Source organism: Marmota monax, unplaced genomic scaffold (genome assembly GCF_021218885.2).
Source record: "Marmota monax isolate L192 unplaced genomic scaffold, Marmota_monax_Labrador192_F-V1.1 WCK01_AAM20220418_F8-fsc00042, whole genome shotgun sequence".
Classification (NCBI taxonomy): Eukaryota; Metazoa; Chordata; class Mammalia; order Rodentia; family Sciuridae; genus Marmota; species Marmota monax.
In genome coordinates this window covers 14,175,047-14,196,127 of record NW_026693008.1, presented here as the reverse complement: position 1 = coordinate 14,196,127, position 21,081 = coordinate 14,175,047, and the positions used below count along the sequence as shown (strand labels likewise).

General features: G+C 35.1%; 1 protein-coding gene across 10 annotated transcripts in view; it reads left to right on the top strand.

Moving 5' to 3' along the window:
* The window catches only part of Ankrd28 (ankyrin repeat domain 28), a 173,059-nt gene that overhangs the window by 76,371 nt on the left and 75,607 nt on the right, over window positions 1-21,081 (top strand). For all 10 annotated transcript variants that reach the window (XM_046452736.2, XM_058582194.1, XM_058582198.1 and 7 more), the window contains 2 exons: window positions 12,499-12,577; window positions 19,060-19,130. In XM_046452736.2, coding sequence (XP_046308692.1) covers window positions 12,499-12,577; window positions 19,060-19,130 — 150 coding nt within the window. The remainder of the gene's footprint in view (window positions 1-12,498; window positions 12,578-19,059; window positions 19,131-21,081) is intronic.

Here is a 21,081-nt window from a genome sequence, read left to right as displayed (position 1 = left end):
CTTTATAATCAAAACTTTAAACTTCCATCCCCAATGTAACCAGTAATCTGACTTTTATAATAGTCTCTTTGTTGGTTTTCTTTATAATTTAGCCACCTAGTCATTCACCCCCTAAGCAATATAATTTCGTTTTGCTTACTTTGAAAAAAAATAGATCATATGATATGTTTTCATTTGGATCTGAATTATTCTGCACAACAGTATTTCATATTGTCCTTATACAATTTAATTGCTCATATTTTGTTGGTTTGTTGGCTCATTTTTAGTTTTGAGAGTGTCTTACATATTCTGAGTCCAACTTTTCTGTTGGATATGATTTTGCAAATGTTTTCTCCCAATGTATGCTTTTGTCTTTTTATCCTCTTAACTGTGTCTTCCTAGGAGCGAAAGTTTCATTTTGATTATGTTTAATTCATCATCTTCATAAAATGTGCTTTTGGTGTGGCATCAAAGAGCTCTTTGCCCAGCCCACAATTCTCTCCTGTTTTTTCGTCTAGAAGTTTTTATCTTTTTAGATTTGACAGGTCTATGTAATCCTTTTTAATATATGTGTAGGGTATTCGGTATAGATTGAGGTATTTTCTGTGTAGGTCCTTGTCCAAGATCACTTGTTGCAAAGATTGTTTCTAAATTGATTTACTTTTATCAAAAATTAATTTATCATATAGTCACAGATCATTTCACAACAGGGTTGTGTTCTGAAGAATGCATGGTTAGGCAATTTCACTGTGCAAACATTGAGTGTTACATGAACTAAGGTTGCTGCATCATCTTATTGGGACTGCTGTCTATATACATGGTCCGTTGTTGAACATAACATTGTTAATGGAGTGCATGACTGTGTAGTTTTATTTCTCAACTCTATTCTGGGAGCGTCTGTCATTTTCCTCATATCATACTGCCTTATTTGTTTCATAGTAGTTATTGAAATCATATGGCATGAGATTCCCAGCATTGTTGTATTCTTTCCAAATTGTTTTTGTTCTGGTTTCTTTACATAAAATTGTGTGAATTTAAATCTCTAAGGAATATGGTTGGGATTTTTATTGGAGTTGCACTAAATCAATACATCAATTTGAAGAATGTCTATACAATAATGAGTCTTCCAATCCATGAACATGGCATCTTGGTCTATATTTATGTTTTCTTTCTCAAATGTGTCAGTTTTCAGCATATAAATCTTGCAGTTTTTTGGTTAGATTTATGGTTAAGCATTTTTTTTTCCTTCTACTCTTACTTTTTGGTGCTGCTGTAAATAATACAATTTAAATTCTTTTTTAAAAATTTCTACTTGTTAGTAGGTAGAAATGGGATTGGTGTACATTGGCTTTGCATTCAGCAACTTTTCTATACTAATTCTAGGATCTTTTTGTAATGTTCTTTGGGATTTCTCAAATAATATGCCATGTACAACTAAAGTTTTATTTCTTCCTTCTCCGTTTATATGCCTTTTAATTCTCATTTTACTGACTAGGACTTGCAGTGAAGAGAGTAGACATTCTTGTCTCATTATTGATTGGCAAAGGAAAGAACTTGGTCGTTCACCATTAAATAGCATGTGTAGGTTCTTATAAATACCATTTATCAGATTAAGGAAGTTTCCTTCTTTTCTGAGTCTGCTAGGAGTTTTTAAAATCAAGAATAGGTTTGTAATTTTATTAAGTATGATAATATCATTCTTAAATCTATTAATATATTGAATTAGATTAGTTGATTATAGTTGAATGAAACTCTCAATTCCAGAAAAAATCCCAGTTGGTTGAGATGTCCTTTTCATATATTGCTGAATTCAGTTCACTAATATTTAGTTGAGAATGTTTATGCCTTCACTGATAAGGGATATTGGGTACTCTTCTCGAAATATTTCTGTTAGGTTTTGATATTATAATGTTGGCTTCATAGTGTGGAAGTGTTTCCTTCTCTTCTCCTTTCTGGGAAAGATATACAAATTGGTATTATGTCTTCCTTAAATGTTTAATAAAATTCACCCTTGAAACTACCTGGGTTTGAAGGCAGGGGGGTTGTTGTTGGAAATAAAATTGTATGAATTTAGTTTCTATGATGATCATAAAACTATTCGGGTTATCTTTTTTCCTGAGTAGTTTTTGCATCTTATATGGAGTTGATCTTTTCCATCCAAATAGTTGAATTTATATGCATAGAATTGTTTGCGATATTCTCATAATCTTTTTGTGTATCTGAGGTTTTTATTGATTGTGCCCCTTTTCATTCCTGGTACTGGTCCCCTCCCCCTTTGGTCATTCTGGCTAGAAGATTACCAATTTATTGATCTTTTCAAAGAGCTAGTTTTTGGATTCATTGATTTCTTTATTGTTTTTCTGTTTCTCCTTCATTGATTTTTATCATTTCCATTTTTCTGCTTACTGGGTGGTCGTTTTACTGTTTTCTTAAATGAAAGCTTAAATCACTGATTTTAGACCATCTTTTCTGATTAAAGTATTTTATTGGTTAATAATTTTTCTCTCAATACTGCTTCACATTCATTCTACATATTTTAATATGTTGTATTTCATTTTCATTTTTTTCAAAATATTTTTATAATGTTCCTTGATACTTTCTCTTCACATGAGTTTTTGTACTTTACTATCAACTTAATTTTGTGATTGTCAGAGAATATAATTATTACTTTAAGGTAGCCTGAAGAACATCTTTAGAAAATATACAGATGCATAGTTTATAGGTGATTAATGGTTCCCCTTGTATGTTTAGAAGCATTAAGCTAGATTAATATGAGCATATGCAACTAATTAGACTACAAAGCTTATTGACTTCTGGCAATTTTTGTGAAAATTTAGTTCTGAGAAGACAGTGTGTGATGTGGTAATGGCAGTAGTCTTTATGCATGTTTCTGTGACATTTTGTTTCATATGTAGTTTTATTTAGCCACCAGTGTATTTAAGATACAGAACTCTTGCATCACTGCAAAGGAACTTCCTCATGATTTCATCTACTTGTGTACTTCTTTGATAATGCAGCAGCCTGGCATATGCCAGTGACCCAGTCCCAAAGTAGTTAGCAATCATTGGTGTTATTTAACCTAATGTTTTCTTTCAGGATAATCAGTTATAAAAGGTAAAGGTAGTTTTTGCTTGCTTTCATTTGGGGACAGTCACAAATCACATTTTTATGGTTCTAATCATATGTGCAAAATACCTTTTCATGGCATTTACGTGTAAGAAAAATGTATTTACATCTAACTAAGAAAATTTTTACTTTTTTAATGGTCATCAAGTACTTTTGAAATGCCTGACATAGGAAATTGTTTTAGGATTTTTATTAAAACGATTCTTTGTTGATTAAAATAAATTATGTAAAATTTTGTTTTTATTTAAAACATTTTTTAGATGAGCAAATTATGTGCATGTGTGAATATTGGCATAATGAATCCACTATTATGTGTATTAAAATGCACCAATAAAAAATAAATGTTAAAATATGTAACATAATGTGCATATTTGTAGGTTCAGTGTGGTATTTCAATGCATGTATATACAGTGTGTAATGATCCAATCATAGTAATTGGCATATCCATCACCTCAAACGTTTATCATTTCTTTGTATTAGGGACGTTCTCTACTAACTATTTCAAAATGTACTATTAATTGCTGTAAACTGTAATCACCCAACTGTGCTAAAGAACCTTAGAATTGATTCCTTCTCTATGGCTGCACCCTGTACCCATTTCCATTTCATCCTCTCTCTACCTGCCAGGCACCCACCCCTTTCACAGCGTCTGTTCACTTTTTTCCTATAAAATCAACTTTTTTTTTTTAGGTTTCTGTGCTTGGTTTATTTCACAGAACATAAAATCCTCCAGTTCCATTCATGTGTTCTCAGATAACAAGATTTCATTCTTTTTATGTCTGAATGATAATCCATTGGGTATATATGCACCTCATTTTTAAAATTTATTTATCCATCAGCGATTGATTTCAGATCTCAGCTATTGTGAATAGTGCTGCAATAAATATAGTAATGCAGATATCTTTTTGACTCTTATTTTTTTGCTTTGTATATATACCAGTAATAAGATTGTTGGATCATATGGTAGTTTAAATTAGTTTTTTTTTTGTTGTTGTTGTTTTTTTTTTTTTTTTTTTTTAAGAGAGAGAATGAATTTTTTTTTTAGATGGACACAACACAATGCCTTTATTTTTATGTGGTGCTGAGAATCGAACCCAAGTCCTGCCTGGCGAGTGCTCTACCACTGAGCCATAATCCCAGCCCTTAAACTAATTTTTATCTTTGATAATGGCCATTTTGAGTGGGGTGAGATGATGCCCTGTTGTGGTTTTGATTTGCATTTCTCTGGTGATTAAGTGAGCATTTAATCACATACTCCTTGGTCATTTATATATCATCTTTTGGGAGAAGTCTCTTCTGATCATTTGCTCATTTTTAAATGAAACTTTTTTCCTGTTTTGAGTTTCTTATATATTCTGCGTATTTATCTCTTCTTGGATGAATAATTTGTAAATATTTTCTCCATTCTACAGGTTGTCTCTCTTGTTTCTGTGCAGGAGCTTTTTAGTATGGGATGTCTTTTTTTTGTTTTTTTGTTATTCCACTGTCAGTCAGTATATGTCTTTCCTGATGAGGTGTGTTTCTTGTAGGTAGCATGTAGTTGGATCTTGGGAATTTTTTTTCCTGTTGTTTTGTTTTAATCTAGTTGATCTGTTTTTTAGTTGGGGGATTTAACTCATTTACATTCAAGGTTATTGATTGGTAATAACCTACTCTTCTCATTTTGTTAATTTTCTGGATCTTTTGTATATCCTTTGTTTTTTTCCTCCTTTCATTATTAGTCTTTGTGATTTAATGGTTATTTGTAGCAGTAAAGCTTGATTACTTTCTCACTTGTGTATCTATTCGACCATGAGTTTTTTTGCCCGCCCCCCATAGTGGGGATTGAACCCAGAAACACTTTACCTCTGAGCTATATCCCCAGTCCTTTATCTTTTTTATTCTGAGACTTGCTAAGTTTCCCAAACAGGCCTTAAACTTGTGATCCTCCTTGCTCAGCCTCCCAAGTCACTGGAATTGCAGGCATGGTTTTACATGTTTACCCTTTCTTCCTTCCTTCCTTCCTTTCTCCCTCCTTCCCTCCTCCCTCCCTCCCTCCTTCCTTCCCTCCCTCCCTCCTTCCTTCCCTCTCTCCCTCCTTCCTTCCCTCTCTCCCTCCTTCCTTCCTTCCTCCCTCCTTCCTCCTTCCTTCCCTCTCTCCCTTTCTCCCTCCTTCCTTCCCTCTCTCCCTCATTCCTTCCCTCTCTCCTTCCTTCCTTCCTTCCTCCCTCTCTCCCTCCTTCCTTCCCTCTCTCCCTCCTTCCTTCCCTTCCTCCTTCCTTCCTTCCTTCCTCCCTCCCTTCTTCCTTCCCTCTCTCCCTCCTTCCTTCCCTCTCTCTCTCCTTCCTTCCTTCCTTCCCTCTCTCCTTCCTTCCTTCCTCTCCCCTTCCTTCCTTCCCTCTCTCCTTCCTTCCTTTCTCCCTCCTTCCTTCCCTCTCGCTCTCCTTCCTTCCTTCCCTCTCTCCTTCCTTCCTTCCTTTCTCCCTCCTTCCTTCCCTCTCTCCTTCCTTCCTTTCTCCCTCCTTCCTTCCTTCCCTCTCTCCTTCCTTCCTTCCTTTCTCCCTCCTTCCTTCCCTCTCTCCTTCCTTCCCTCCTTCCTTCCCTCTCTTCCTCCTTCCTTCTTCCTTCCTTCCCTCTCTCCCTCCTTCCTTCCCTCTCTCCCTCCTTCCTTCCCTCTCTCCCTCCTTCTTTCCCTCTCTCCCTCCTTCCTTCCCTCTCCTTCCTTCCTTTCTTCCATCTATCCATCCATCCATCCATCCATCCTACATTTTTATGGAATCCATGGATGAAGAGAGAAAAATAAAAACAAGATGATGTTGAGGTGCAGGCACAGTCACTAAGGTGGTGAAGTTTCCAGGGAGGCGAAGTGGAGTTAAAGACCTTTTGCTTATATAATGAACACAGAGAGTGTGTTTGTGTGTTCTTGGAAATTATTCGGTGGAGATGGGTAAATGGGTCCCAGTTCCCTGAAGCAATTGCCTTTGATAGAAGCAGAGAGATACACAAGTGTACTTTCTGGGGAGAAGGTGGAAAGTAGCAGATGAATGTGGTGAGCTTGCGGTTTGGTGATGGGAGTTTTGGTTTCCTGGGAGGCTTAACTAGAGGGATCTGAGAAGTTATCTGATAGCGGGAGACATAGCCTCCTGGAGAAAACCACGAGATCGCTTGGGAATGTGAAGTTCTTATTCTGAGTTTGTGGTCAATGGTTCCAACAGAAGCTGGTCATTCTGGTTGGTGATGTTTCTCCAGCAGTCTCAGGAGAATGGCCAGACTTCTACAGGCAGGTGAGCACAATGCAGAGCAAGCTGAAGCCACGGAGCAAGAGTACTCATCCACATGCATTGGGGTACGGTGTGATATGACTCAGGGGAAGTGCAGAGTGTGAGTCCGATGTGACCCTCAGGCAGCAAGCAGAGGTGCGGACCGCCTCAGCAGGGTAGGTGGGTCTCAGTTCCCGTGCTTTTTCTCTCATTGTTTCTCTTGGTGTTGAAACAGGTCTGACTAAAGACCAAATGCTGTGCTGTAGTGGAGAGCTCCCGAGGTTTCATAACCTTATTGCTAGAAATATAAGTTAAATACAGTTTATTTCCTGAGTCAAGGAAGGGGGAAATTTCAGATGCAGGAAGCTCAGCATGGTGCAGGCATGTGAAATTACACCAAATATACACCGGGACGTGCCAGGAATTACCCATATCATGAGCTGAGAATCATGGGTAGCCCAGGTGTCTTGAGGGCCCAGTGAGTGTGGTGCCCTTTACATGTTTTCCTGGCAGTAGTTACCATTGTTTTACTTCTAGATTTGAGTCTCCCTTAAGCATTTCCTGTAAGGCCAATCTAGTGATGATTAATTTTCTGTTCTTGCTTGTCTGAAAAATACTTTATTTCTCTTTCATGTCTAAAAGTTTTCAGTTTGGGGGGAAGTTTTCTGCTGTTAATTCATTAGATAAGTTTTCTGTGACTTTTTCCATTTATCCTCCCTCTGGAAATTCCCATAATGCAAGTATCCCTATTCCCTTAATTGTGTCCCAGAGGCTTTCTTTGTTTTTCTTCTTCTTTATTAACCTCTGACTGCATTAATTTGAAAGACCTACCTTCAAGTTCAGACATTCCTCTTTCTACTTCATGTAAGCTGTTGTTGAGGTTCTTAATTGATTTTTTTTTTTGCACTGGGTATTGAACTCAGGGGCAATGGACCACTGAGCCACATCCCCAGCCCTATTTGTATTTATTTAGAGACAAGGTCTCACTGAGTTGCTTAGGGCCTAACTGTTGCTGAAGCTGGCTTTGAACTCTGCTCCTCCTGCCTCAGCCTTCTGAACCACTGGGATTATAGGTGTGCACCACCACAACCAGTGAATTTTTATTTCATTCATTGAGATTTTCAGCTGCAACCCTCTTTTGGTTCTTGTTTGTTTGTTTCTGTTTTATTTATTTATTTTAATCTTTTGGTTCTTTTTAAAATAAAGTCTTTGTTGAATTTCTCATTCAGGTCATGAATTGTTTTCCTGATTTCATTGATAAATTTTTTTTGTCAGTTTTCTTTTATCTCACTAAGTGTTCATGGATTGTTTTGAATTCTTTTTCAGACATTTTGTAAATTTACTTTTTTTGGCTTAGACACTGAAAAATAATCTTTGAAGGTGCCTTGTTTCTTTCTTATTCATGTTATCTGTTATCCCTACACTGTTATCTGTGCAACAATCACCTTTTCCGATTTTGTTGGTATTTTTTTTTTCTTCCACAAGGATAGGGTTTTTGTTTTGTTTTTCTTTTTTCCTGGTATGGTATATAAACTTTGATTTGGGGTGAACTCAGTATTGTTGCCTCTGAAGTTTCTTGTAATTCTTAACAATGATGCCTATAGTTACACTAATGTCCTGGGCTGCAAATGTGTATTTGTGGTGGAGCTGTGCTGCCACCTGGATGACTGTCAGACTAGGTTTGGGTGTGCATGGGTGCTGTGGTTCAACTAGCTGTGCAGTGGGCTGTCTGGTCAAGCATAAGCATAAGCACACACAAGCCACCCCTGTGTTTTGACTTCTCCTCTGTGCAGTCTGCTGGCTCCCTGTTTGGAAACTGGGGGCTCACCTTCTCTACTGAGCCTAGGATCTGAGCAGCCAGGATTGTGGTGCTGCAACCCAATGTATGTAATCATGGTGGAATGATAACAGTCTCTAGTATGGGGTTATCCTGTGACTAACGAGCCCCTTGCAGGAGGTATGTGCTCTAGAGGTCTGTTTTCATGATGATACCAGATCATAGCAGCTTATATCATGGTTGTAGAGGATATATACATGGGCTGTATTCTGTGGCAATACAGTTGGATGAATTCTCAGCAACTCTATAAACTATCCAGGGACATAAGAGTCTCCTGGGTAGTCTTCAGTGGCAGTAGGGACTTTTGGGGTCTCCAGCTTACCATGCCCCATAAGGAGACATCTTGGTTCCTAGCCAGTCTGGGGAGAGACAGTTTACCTCATTTTTCTTTCTGAGGTCCTATCTTGGGTTTGATGCTCCACAGGGATCTTGTCACTTCCCTGCTACTTTACAGTGTATTGCCTCATTCACACCTGTCAGAATATCTTACTCTTCAATATGATCTGTTTTAGTGAGCGGACTTTTGGGCCATCTTTATCTTTTACTTTTTTGAAGCATGTGCATTGTTAAGAAACCTGAACAGTACAAAATGACTCTCATACTTGAAATTCTACTCAGCCAGCTTTCTGACTTCCTCAAAGTCAGTCACTGTGTTCGAGTATTTTTACTCAGAAATAGTTAATATATATTGAAGCTTAAGCATATATAAAACTTTTATAGATATATATACAGTTGCTCTGCTACATTTAACACTGTGCAGTAGAGATTGTTTCATTGATAGGAATTTTGAGGTCTGTTCCTTATTTTAAATTAGAAGCATAATATTTCATTGTGTGGATCTACAGTCCTCTTATCTAATAATGTTAATAAGTGGTAGTTGGGAATCTTAAAAGTGATCTCTAAGCATTTCAGGGTAACAATGTATGTGCACTAGCTGATTTTGTTTTTGTGTGTATTTGTTATGTATCCATGTGTATACACTAGGGATTAAACCCAGGGATGATTTACCATGAGCTGTGTCTCCAGACTTTTTTTTGTTTAATTTTATTTCTAGACAGGACCTCAATGAGTTGCTGAAGTTGGCTTTGAACCTGCAGTCCTCCTGCCTTGTCCTCCCTTGTTGCTTAAATTATAGTTATGTGGCACCCAGTCTGGCTTGATTTTTTTTTTTTAATTGATTCTAGACTTTTTCATTGATAATGTATTGTCCACTGATGGGAGTCCTTTGTCCTCTTTCTTGCTTAGATCATACCCACAATGCATTATTTGTGCCTTTTGAGTTTCTTTAAGTGATGTGAGAAATTAGGTCCTTAGGAAACAAACTTAAGGCAAACCCTTGAGACTTTTACTGTTTGTTGTTCGAATTAGTGTTTCCTTGTTTTAGCCATATGCAGTAAATAGCACTTTCTTTTTTTGGTAGCAAGTCTTTATTTGGTCTATTTATAGTATTTAGCCTGGGATAATGAAATAACAGCCTTTTTTTTTTCTTTTAGGATTTTCATATCATCAGTTTGTAGGCTGTTAGATAAATTATATTGCTAGGATAATGGATCCAGTTAGCAGAAACAAAAGTGGTCACAAACATATCTTACCCTTGATAAACACACAGCCATTGTGTCAACAAAAATGTGTGTGTTAATAATATACTACTAATCAAAATACTTAGTGTATCAAAAACATCATTCATTTTATTCAAGAGTATTGATTAATCATGTGGATCTGTTAAATGAAGATTAAGAGCTTCTTCTGTACCATAATTTTAGGTAACCATTTGAGAAGCATCAATATTGTTTCCAGCATTTTGTTTGAGTCAGTATAGTTAATCATTGATTCTGTGCACATGTAGAAATATCTTTTATTTTAAAAATTTCTTGACATGTAATTACTTTGTATCAAGAGATTATCTTTTTTTAAACTTTATCTTAACACATTTTGATGACGGGAATAATAAATATTTTATTGCCTATTTTTTTTTAAGTTGAGATAGACACAGTACCTTTCTCTTATTTATTCATTTTATTATGTGGTACTGAGGATCAAACACAGTGTCTCACATATGCTGGGCAAGTGCTGTACCACTGAGCAACCCCAGCCTTTAATCAGTTCCCCTTTTTTAAAAATTTTATTTGTAAAGAGGAAAAATTATGTTCATGTGAGTCATAAAATACATTAATAGGATTTGAGGCAATGAATCACAGAATTCCAGACATCTCTCACATACAAATGACTCACTTTACGTGTCATTGTGTTATGTGTTTGTTTTCCCCTGTGTGATAGATATATTTCTCAATTTGACTAGATTGGATCATATTTAAACACTGAGGAAGTTTGCTGTTTTAGTGATTAGCATTGAAAAGCCTAGACCAAGAATCTCTTTTTAAAAAATGACTAAATCAGTACTCAGCTTTGATAGCTAGATATTTCTGTTAGCTTTTTTTTAGTAATTATTTGTTGAATAATTTCTGTGCAGTGTATTCTATTTCTTGAGACATATCTTAGAATAAAAAACATGGTCTTGTTGAAATTAACTATGGTTAGACAAGAACTCTTTTTAGCTTACTAAGCAATTTAATGTTAATAGCAGTATACCAACCTCCCTTATAATATATCATCATTATTATTACCTGTCAATGTTTAACCCCTGTTTTGCCTGGTATTTTTTTTAACTCCTAATTTATTCTCAGTGGCTCAACTCTCTTAGAATAATTGAGTGATTCCCCAAATAGAAAATTATTATAAAATAAACTTATTTTAAAACAAATCTTGAGCTATAATAATTATTCCCAAATGGTAAACTGCATAAGTTTATTTCTCTTAATAGTCTGGAAGTTAGTGGTCCAAACTGGTGGGCAATTTTGTTCTATGAGATCATTCAGAAACTTGTTTCTTGGAAGTCAGCTAGGATTTTGGTCTACATCTACATGGCCAAAGCGTGCTCAATTTCACATCTGCTTTCCAGCCTGAAGGAAGTGGGAAAATATTAGTCCACCTCTGAGGTAGTTGTCTTATAAGTTGAAGATGATCTGGAAGTTGTTTGCCTATTAACTTGCAAGCATATACCATTGTTCTGATCATAAGTAACTCTGTAGGGTAGGAATGTATCCTTTTCTGTGGCTGAGTGACTAGCTGAAACATTAGTTCTATGGACAAAGGGGAGACAAGGCAGAAAACAACTAATAGTCTGTCATAAAAGCCTACATCAGAAACATTGGATATGAACTTAAAAAATAAGTATTTCTAAATTAATAGTTTTCAAATGTAGTCAAGTCAGCAATACTTCATTGTAACTTTAGATGGGATCTGTTAATTATAAAATCCCTGAATGTGATATTGTCCTAAGACCTTGCTTCTCCAACTAGAAGACAGTGTTGTTCGGGGGAAGGAGGTCCATGAAGCATAATAAATGTAATTTTCTTTCCTGGAGGAAGATTTGGAAGAACGTGTTTTCTTATGTTTAAAAATGACATTCATGTTTTGGCTGTAAAAGTTAAAATGGCAAGAACATTAAGGAAAAAACCTTAATGGACAAAAAAGATAATTTCAAATCTCTAGAAACAGTTTCTTTGTGCCACTGTGAGTATTCCTGTTGAAACATTTTGATAAGCAAGTCTCTTAGTTTGTTAAGATTTGTTTTATTAAGTCAACAACTAGACTATATAAAACTGAAATTATATTGGAAAGGGAAAAAAATATTGTATAGAAGAATTTGCCCGTGTGTAATAGCAGTGTAAGAAAGACTGAGAAGCAGTTTTTTTGTCATCTAAATTCTTGTTTTTATTCTTTAATGCACTTTGTACAGATTGAGTGTTCCTTGCCAAAATGCTCCAGTGTAATTTGGATTTTAGATTTCCAATTTTGTAATGTTTGCATATACATAATAAGATTTCTTGGGGATGGGACCCACATCTAAACATGAAATTCACTTGCTTCATATAAGCCTGAAACACATACCCTGAAGATAATATTTATACAACATTTTTAATAATTTTGTGCATGAAACAAAGTTTCTGGATATGAAATTTTCTATTTGAGTCATTAAAACCCTGAAAAATATTTGGTACTTATGCACATTTTGGATATCAGATTTTCAACATAAATATGCTCAACCTAGACTATTGTTTCAAGGCCAAAAAAGAAAAATTTTAAGGCTTTTCTTATCAAGGAAATAACCTAATAACCTATGTTTTGTCAGTGGGACTTGCATGCTAGAGTTATTGAAATAATAAGTTGAAAATTAATAATATTTTTCTTCATTTAAGCTGTATAAAATAAACTTCATTTTGAAACCAATATGCTGTCTTTCCTTTTTTATTACAGGACAATGAAAAGAGAACCCCATTACATGCTGCTGCCTACCTTGGAGATGCAGAAATCGTTGAACTCCTTATTCTATCTGGTATGGTCACCCCTATGTAATAATAATACATTATGTGTATTTTTGTTATAATGTGTCTCAAAAATAGTTATTCTTCATATTTGTTTCATATCTGAAACTTATTTATTCTTACTATAAAAATTTTGATTACTTAGATCCGGTTCTGGGTGCTAAGAGTACATTAAAGAATGAAACAAAGATTGCTGCCTTTACAAAAATTTATGATCTAATAAGGATGAACAGAAGAATATGAATAATAAATACAAATAAAGCTCACAGTATATTAAAAGATAAATACTATGAGAAAATGAAAAATATATCAAGATAATAGGAGTAGGGGATAAGCATTATAAATGTTATTATATAAGTTTCTGTAATAGGCCTCATTGTTACCTCATTTTGGTAACAAGTGCAGCAGTAGAAGTGGTTAAGATATAGTCTGATTATAAATGTATTTTTCAAAACAGTGCCAGTAGGTTTTATGTCTTTCAGTAGTTTTTATCTAATTCTATTTGAGAGTCTATAATGTTCTTCAAGAAATTATGCTTTTTTAAAAAATTTTTGCTCAGTTCTTTAACATTGTTTATAATTCGAAGTAATGCTAGAACTGTATTCAAATCCAATTGTGGTTAGACTGCCTACATTCCTAAAATAAGTAGTCAAATAGATCTTAGAAATATTTTTGCTAAAAACAAATTTTAAAAAAAAATAGGACAAAAATTTTGTTAGAGCTAGATTTTTATGATATTTGTTGGGAAAGAATACCTGCAGTTGAACAAATTTTGGTGTTGCCAGATTGCACAGATATATGCATAGTGAATTTGGAGAAGTAGTAGTATTCCTTTGATATTTTTAATTAGGATATTCCTTTGATACTGTACTTCTCTCAGTTCCTAAGAACAGAAATCTTACACAAAGATCCTGTTAAATAGTAGCTCCCATAGAATTTTGCCATTATAAACCCATAAAATTTAAAAGTCTATGCTTATAATGAACTTCATAATAATTAGAATCAATATGGGTGGGTATGGACTCAACTTACATTTTTTAGTTTATGAATTATTTCATTTGTGATGTATTTCCCTGAAGATATCTGTTCATCTATAGATGCTCGCTAGTTTTAAGCTAAAATTTAACAGAGATAAAAACTGAGGATATTAAAGGAAATAAATCCTGTTTCTTTTTAACTGGGGCATCTTCTCTAATAATGTAAATTGATAGGCCACAGATTTATATGTGAATGAAAAGTTTTGTCACAAATATTGTCCAAGAAACAGTTTCTTTTTTTACACGGAGAATTAGTCATGCTACAAACAGTAGAGTTCCATTTACTTTATTTATTCATTCATTCATTTATACCTTTTTTGGTACTTGGGGGTACTTTACAACTGACCTACATCTGCATCCCTTTTCATTTTTACTTGAGATAGGGGTCTCACTAAGTTGCTTTTAGGGCCTTGCTGAATTGCTGAGGCTGGCCTTAAATTTGCTGTCCTCCTCCCTTAGCCTCCCAAGTCACTAGTTTTATGGGGGTACAGCACCATTCCTGGCTTTCATTTACTTTAATGTTGATGACTTTGGTAAGAATTGTATTGCTATATTTCTTTATTTTAACATAGAATTCTAATTGTTACTTTTTGTTTTATCATAGACATTATTTTATTTGATTCAACATGAAAGGGTTTTTTCCCTCCGTTTTTAAGTTCTGGGGATTGAACCCCCAGAGCCTTGTACTTGGTAGCAAACACTCTGCCACTGAGCTATGTCATTTTAGATTTTTATGCCTACAAGAAACTTTCCATATGTTCATGGTCAACTTAATCCCCTCCTTTTAAATGTGAATGTTTGCAAAAGGATTTTCAGTTTTTTGTAGAAGATTGACATCCTTTTCTTTGTAAGTATGATAGATGAGTCCTGTGTGTTCAGATGTCCGAATTTGAGAGAATGTATAAAATTAACTGAAGTATGTTTATAAAAAGCTTTTTCAGCTTGCCTTTGAAAAATATTTTAATATGATATTTTATCAGTTTCATAAGGTAAAATAGCTCATGTAGCTTCTTTTCAAAGGAAAAATAAAGTTTTAAATGAATTTAGTTATTCACATTTCTCCTTATAAAAAGGTAAGTTTTTGCAATTGGCCTGAACATTTTATATGTACCTCAGTTCCCCACCCCCGATTTTTTTTTTTACTTCAGTTTTTGTTACTCTCCTTTTTGCTTGCTCTGCTCTGACCCTCCAGCCTGCTTCTACCTTTGGGTGTTTGCACCATTGTTTCCTCAGCCTCAGACTTTTACTTAGTTAGTCACATGACTTACTCCTTCACCTTTTTCATGTCTTTGCTCAAATGTCACCTCATCAGTGAGGCCTTCTCTGATCACTACCACCACCTCCACTGTCTAGTCTCTCCTTTGTTATCTTTTTTTTCCTATTATAGTTATCTGAGATCCTTTTACTATTATGCCTGTTTTTTGTTATTCTCCGTACTAGAATGTAAACTCCAAGAAGTCAGGGATTTAGTCTGCTTTGTTTCCATAGCATATTTATTCACATATCTAGAAGGCTCTGAGTGAATATAATCACTTTGTACCAACAGGAGATTAGTTTCAAGACCTCTACCCCTATTATATATCAAAATCTGAAGATGCTCAAGTCACTTATATAAAATGACATAATATTTGCAATATAACATTTGTACATCTTCTTGTATACTTTAAACATTTCTAGATTATTTAAATAATTAATAAAATACAAAAACCTATGTGCATAGTTGTTACACTGTATTGTTTCTGGTGGGCTTTTTTTCAAGATATATATTCCTGTTTACTTTGTAAATTAGGCACAGTAAGAGATTAACAACAATGGATTTTAGCTGTAGATTTTAGCAACCTCAGCATATGATTTTTTTTTTTTTAATTTCCTTATTGTCAATAACTGACTTTTTCACATTATGGCTTCTTTTGGCATATCCAAATTGTGAGCATCACTACTCTTGTAGTTTGGGACTGTATCAAGTAAAGTGAGAATTTCTTGAACACTAACACTGCAATACTAAAACACAGAACCTTTGATAATTGAGAAGTTGAATTATAAATTTGTGTTGAAACTATACACTTAATTTCTCTGAAACTGTTGATTATTTTTATTGGGACATAATGTGAATGTGCACTTAAGCTTTTTTTTAGATTTTTACTTTGTGTGTGTGTGTATTTATGTTTGTGTACTGGGATTGAATCCAGGGGTGCTCTATCACTGAGCTATGTTCCCAGGCCTTTTGATTTTTCATTTTGAGAGAGGTCTCACTAAATTGCCCAGGCTGGCCTCAAACTATCTCCTCCTTCCTCAAGCTTCCCAAGTAGCTAGGATTACAGGCATGCACCACCACACTGACTAGATTTTCTTCTGAGTGTCTGTGTATATACCCTTTAGGCCTTACTGTCAGGGCTTGCCCTTCTACTATGCATGTATAAAGAACCACTGAAGTCCTACGCAGATAAATGAATAAGACAATCAAGGACCTTAGTTTCTGTATCACCCTTTCACTAACTCTGGGACTCCAGGCTTCCATCCAGTGGGTATTTCAAATGTTTCTAGTATTTTTATTCTACCTCCTACCCCAAACAAATGCTGACCTTACTGTGTTCAGGCTATCTGTGTTTTAACCATCTTCTGTAAGATGGTTGCCCAAGTATTTATTTCATAAAGATACTACTCTCCATCTGAGATGTAGCTCAGTGGTAGAGTACTTACCAGCATATGTGTGGTTCTGATTTCAATTTTTAAATCAGAAAAATTTAAAAATTTTAATTTTAATAATTCTTTCTCTGGCTGGGTCTTTGTTTTGCTGATTTTTCTTTTCCCAAAGTCTAATTCTGAGCATTCTTTTTTTTTTTTTAATTGTAGATGGACAAGTACCTTTATTTGGTTTATTTATTTTTATGTGGTGCTGAGGATTGAACCCAGGTGCCCCGCACATGCTAGGCGAGTGCTCTACCACTGAGCCACAACCTTAGCCCCTCTGAGCATTCTTGAAAGCTCACTCATCAGTGTCTTCTCTGTTACTACCTACTTTGAGAATTTTCGCTGCTTCATTTGTGGATAGTTCCTAAACCCTCATTTTCTCTCATGTTCAAGGCTTTTAAGTGTACCTCTAATATATTTACACTATGTGTACTAGTTTTATTACATGTTAATCTTTATAGCAAGATATAATAAAATCTGTTTTTTAGATGAAGAAACACAACTAGTTATTACTGCAGCTCTAGGCCAAAGTCCTGACTCTTCAGATACCAACAGATCAGGCCCGCCACTCAAAATGGAAAAAGTATGGTGAAAAGAACTCTATTGATAGCCATATTGGAAAGACAAAGTGACATTAAGCATCTCAACCTTGTCTTTGGGGTATTGACATGAGTTTTAGGTTTAAATAGAAGAAGAATTGGGGTAGGGGTAAGAGATATGCATAATTAAGCATTATTGGTTAAACTGTGATCTGATCAATCATTATCTCAGGTCTCATTCTGTGAATCTCCAGAAGTCCTTTTTTAATTGTAGTTTGAGGGGGCAGTCTCTGTTTGCTATTCAGGGTGTTAATCAGACCTGTGATCTTGGAAGGGGGCAATTCAGTTCTGTTAAGATGATTGCTTCTTAGTGGTGGGGGGGGGGCAGCATTCTCATCAATCGGTGATCTGCCTGCAATACTCTGCTGTTTCCTTGGAAGGTGTAGGGCAATGACTACAGACTTTTAAGTCCCACTCTGGTGTCTGGAACAGGATGTTGTAAAAGTTGGTAGGTGAATGTCCCTGCAAATCCTGAAAATACCTTAGTTACTCTTAGTTACTCTTTTAGAAAGATAGGTCAAGTTTGATAAAATTGGGGCTAATAAACCTTGTATTAGCAGTTTTTGGATGAATACTGCTTAAATGATTAGCATGCCTATGTACAGAGCTGAGCAGGAATCCAAAGACAGAAAATGAAGTCAGAGATATCAAGCCATTGAGCCTCTGCAGACCCAAATAAAGACTTGGTACTTTTAGCAAAAGCAGCTTTTAAATTCCTGTTATAGTTAGGGATCCATAGTTAATAATTGTTGGAGCTATAATATGGAAGTCACTGCTCTTGATTATCCCCCAGATCCTCATACTCAAAACATAGATGTAATGTAAACATTAGAGGTATGAATTCTAGACTTGGTTCTGCTATAACGACTGATGTTGGACTATTCATTGTACCTTTCATCATCCAGGAAGTAAGGATTTAGTTAGGGTTTGGGATGTAAATAGGATTATTTACAGGATAGGACCTGTCTGCCAATTCCAAGAGCCAGAGCTGTTTCTTATCTACTTATAGAGTGATCCTGTGTAATATTTCTTTTTGACTGGGGCTTGAGTACAAATGAATGAATTTCATGTAAAAGGTAGATTTTTTTTCCCTCATGATGTAACAGTGATCCACTTCATGCTTTTAAAATAGCCTTGCTACTCTGCAACTGAGGCTTATTTTAAAATGTACATGTTTTCTTTTCCTCCTCTTCCTCTTCCTCTCCCTAACCTGAAGGTGAAAGGCCACAGGATCACCTTTGTCCCATCCTAGGCCTAAAGTTATCTGTACACACCCATAACAGGAAGGAGATGGCACCAGAAGATACAGGAAGTGACCTCTCCCAAGTTAGTATGTGAATTTCAACCCCCATCAGAGCACATGTAGAATCCCATCTTCCCCAGCCAGGACATCTGGAATGAATCCCTTCTCTAAAAACTTCTCTTCTCCCAGATAGGGAGAATTGCAGCCTCTTTTTTCTTTTTCTCAAAACCGTGTCCTCGTTGTTCAGTTGATATCAGGGACAAGGACCAACTTTTGGTAACAATTATGTAGTACGCTTTTTGTCTTAATAAATGTGTTTGTATCCTGGTAAGGGTAATTTTTGTCCATTGACTTAATAATTTCTAAACAGTTGCACATACTTGATTTTTTTTTTAATTCCTCCTTGAAACCTTAGTTAAGGTATAACCCAAAAAGACATGTGGATTAGTTCCTTTCTAGTCCAGACATTTTTAGTTATAGCTGTAGAAGTATTTTGATATTATTTTATTACTTTATGACATACTTTCATTAGCAAGAAATGTAATGAACACGTTGGAATAATCTGCTATTTATCTCCAAGTAGTATTATGTTCATTTATTTGAGTATTTCAGTTTTTAACTCATATTTCTAAGTGGGATCTGATCTTTCTTGGATATGCTCTGTATAAAGGTGGCTTATCTAGCATATAAATAAATGATTTTTTTATTTTTAATAAAAGCTATTACCTTGTTGGATAATTATATCACTTTTTAAGAGATGATTTTGTTTTATGACTTAAGGGTAATTTAAATTAGAAAGTATAAAAAAGTAGTTTTTTCAATTGTTTTTTATTCCAGTTTGGATCATATATAACTCTTATTTCAAGAGATTTATTTTAAGTATTTTATGTAAAATATTTCAATTTATTTTTTTCTTGTTGCAGGAGCTAGAGTTAATGCCAAAGACAGCAAATGGTTGACACCTTTACACAGAGCAGTTGCATCTTGTAGTGAGGTATGAAATTTCTCTTAGTAAATGACTGTATATAAAAACAATCAAGTAGGCCTGCCTGAGTCCATATTCAAATAATGTTTTTAAGTATCTAGACTAGTCATTTTACTTGAGAATTTATACAAACCAAATGAATTGTTCCATATTTTAACTATTAGTCTTCTTCAGATCTTTTTTCTTCTGGTTCACAATAACCTGTTGCAAAGATTCTGTTGATTGTAATGAAGACATAATCTCATCAATGTGTAATGATTATTTGAACTGTTGTTTAGTTAAAACACTGAAATTAGTTTTAATACTACTTGATTGCCCATTTTACCAGTTTGAAATACATAACCCTAAAATGTATAAGGTTTCTTAAAAGAAGGAACAGTTCCATCTTGTAACTTTATATATTATATATTCTTCAAAATAAGTGACATTTTTAGAGAATGTTTATTGTTTGCAAAGTATTTTTGTAACTTTCCTATTTTCTGTCTTTCTTAACAACTTTATGGGGATAGACATTTAAAGGCAACTAGAAACTACTCAGCTGGTAGTGATGAGACGAAAGCCTGGACCTTTTGTCTGTCATTTTACTACTTTATAAAGTATACTGTGCCTTTCTAAAATACATTGTGTCCAAAGCACCTCTTTTACCTAGTTTGATATCAGGGCTTGTTTGAGTTTTTAAAATGTGAAAGTATGTGATTGTGTTAATTGATATTAACTCAGTGTTTCTTCAGTTATTCAAATTGAGAAAGATAAGAAAGGAACTCCTAAATGAAGCAACTGCTCCTGCTCCCATCATGGGACCAAGTAGTTCCAGAGAAGGAAAGGCAGCTCTGTCTAGTGCCTCGGAAAAAACTGGGAGAATTCCTGCTTCTTTATTCTACTTTGTATTCCTCCTTGTAACCATATATTGAACCCAGTACAAGAGCCTGGCACAAAAAGAGAAGTAGAGGGAAATAATGACTGGGACAGATTAAAAATCCTGTCATCTGACAGAGGCATATAGTGTAGTGTATTAGCTGAAGCCTCCTGATAAGGAGAAGGAGGAAGGGTCCAATCTGAGACTTTGATGTGCTGTGGCTGATAAACTTATGGAACTTAGATTTGAAGAAGTAGCTTCAGATATCACCTCAAGTTTTTGTGTGATGTTGTTCTAGTTAGCTATTCTTCACTGTGACTAAAAGACCTAACAAGAACAATTTAGAGGAGGAAAGGTTTATTTTGGCTCTCTATTTCAGAGGTTTAGTCCATGATTGGTCATCTCTATAGCTCTGGGCCTGAGATGAGGTATAACATCATGGCAGAAGGGCGTGGCAGAGGAAAACAGCTCAGGACATGGGAACCAGGAAACAGAGAAAGAGCTCTGCTCACCAAGAATAAAATATAAAACCCAAAGACACACCCAAGTGACCTACTTCATCCAGCCATACCCTACCTGCCTATAGTTACTGCCCAGTTAATCCACATTAGTGGATTAATCCACTGATTAGGTTATACCTCTCATGGGCTAATTATTTTGCCTCTGAAAATTCTTGCATTGTCTCATGAGCTTTTGGAGGATATCTCGTATCTAAATCATGAACAGATCTGGGGGTTATTATGAAAACTAAGACATTAGCCAAAATAACTTTGAATTTGAGATTTTGTGAAAAGTTTACTTAGTGTCTTTCTGGGTTAGTCCCACATAAGGATGCTTCTTTAGCAATCAAAATAAACATTACTCTTAGTAAAACCTATTAATGTTAGCCATATCTACCCATTTTTCAATATGGCTTTTGTGAACATAACTATTAAAAGTAATGGAGTTTACCAGAATAAAATAATCAGAAGGTACACTTTCTATTTTTGCAGTGGTTATAAAACAGACCAAAAGTTCTTAAAAAAAAAAAAAAAAAAATTAGCATTTGAGCATTGTGGCAGATTCCACCCAAAGACTTTACTCCTGGTTTCTTAAAACTATATA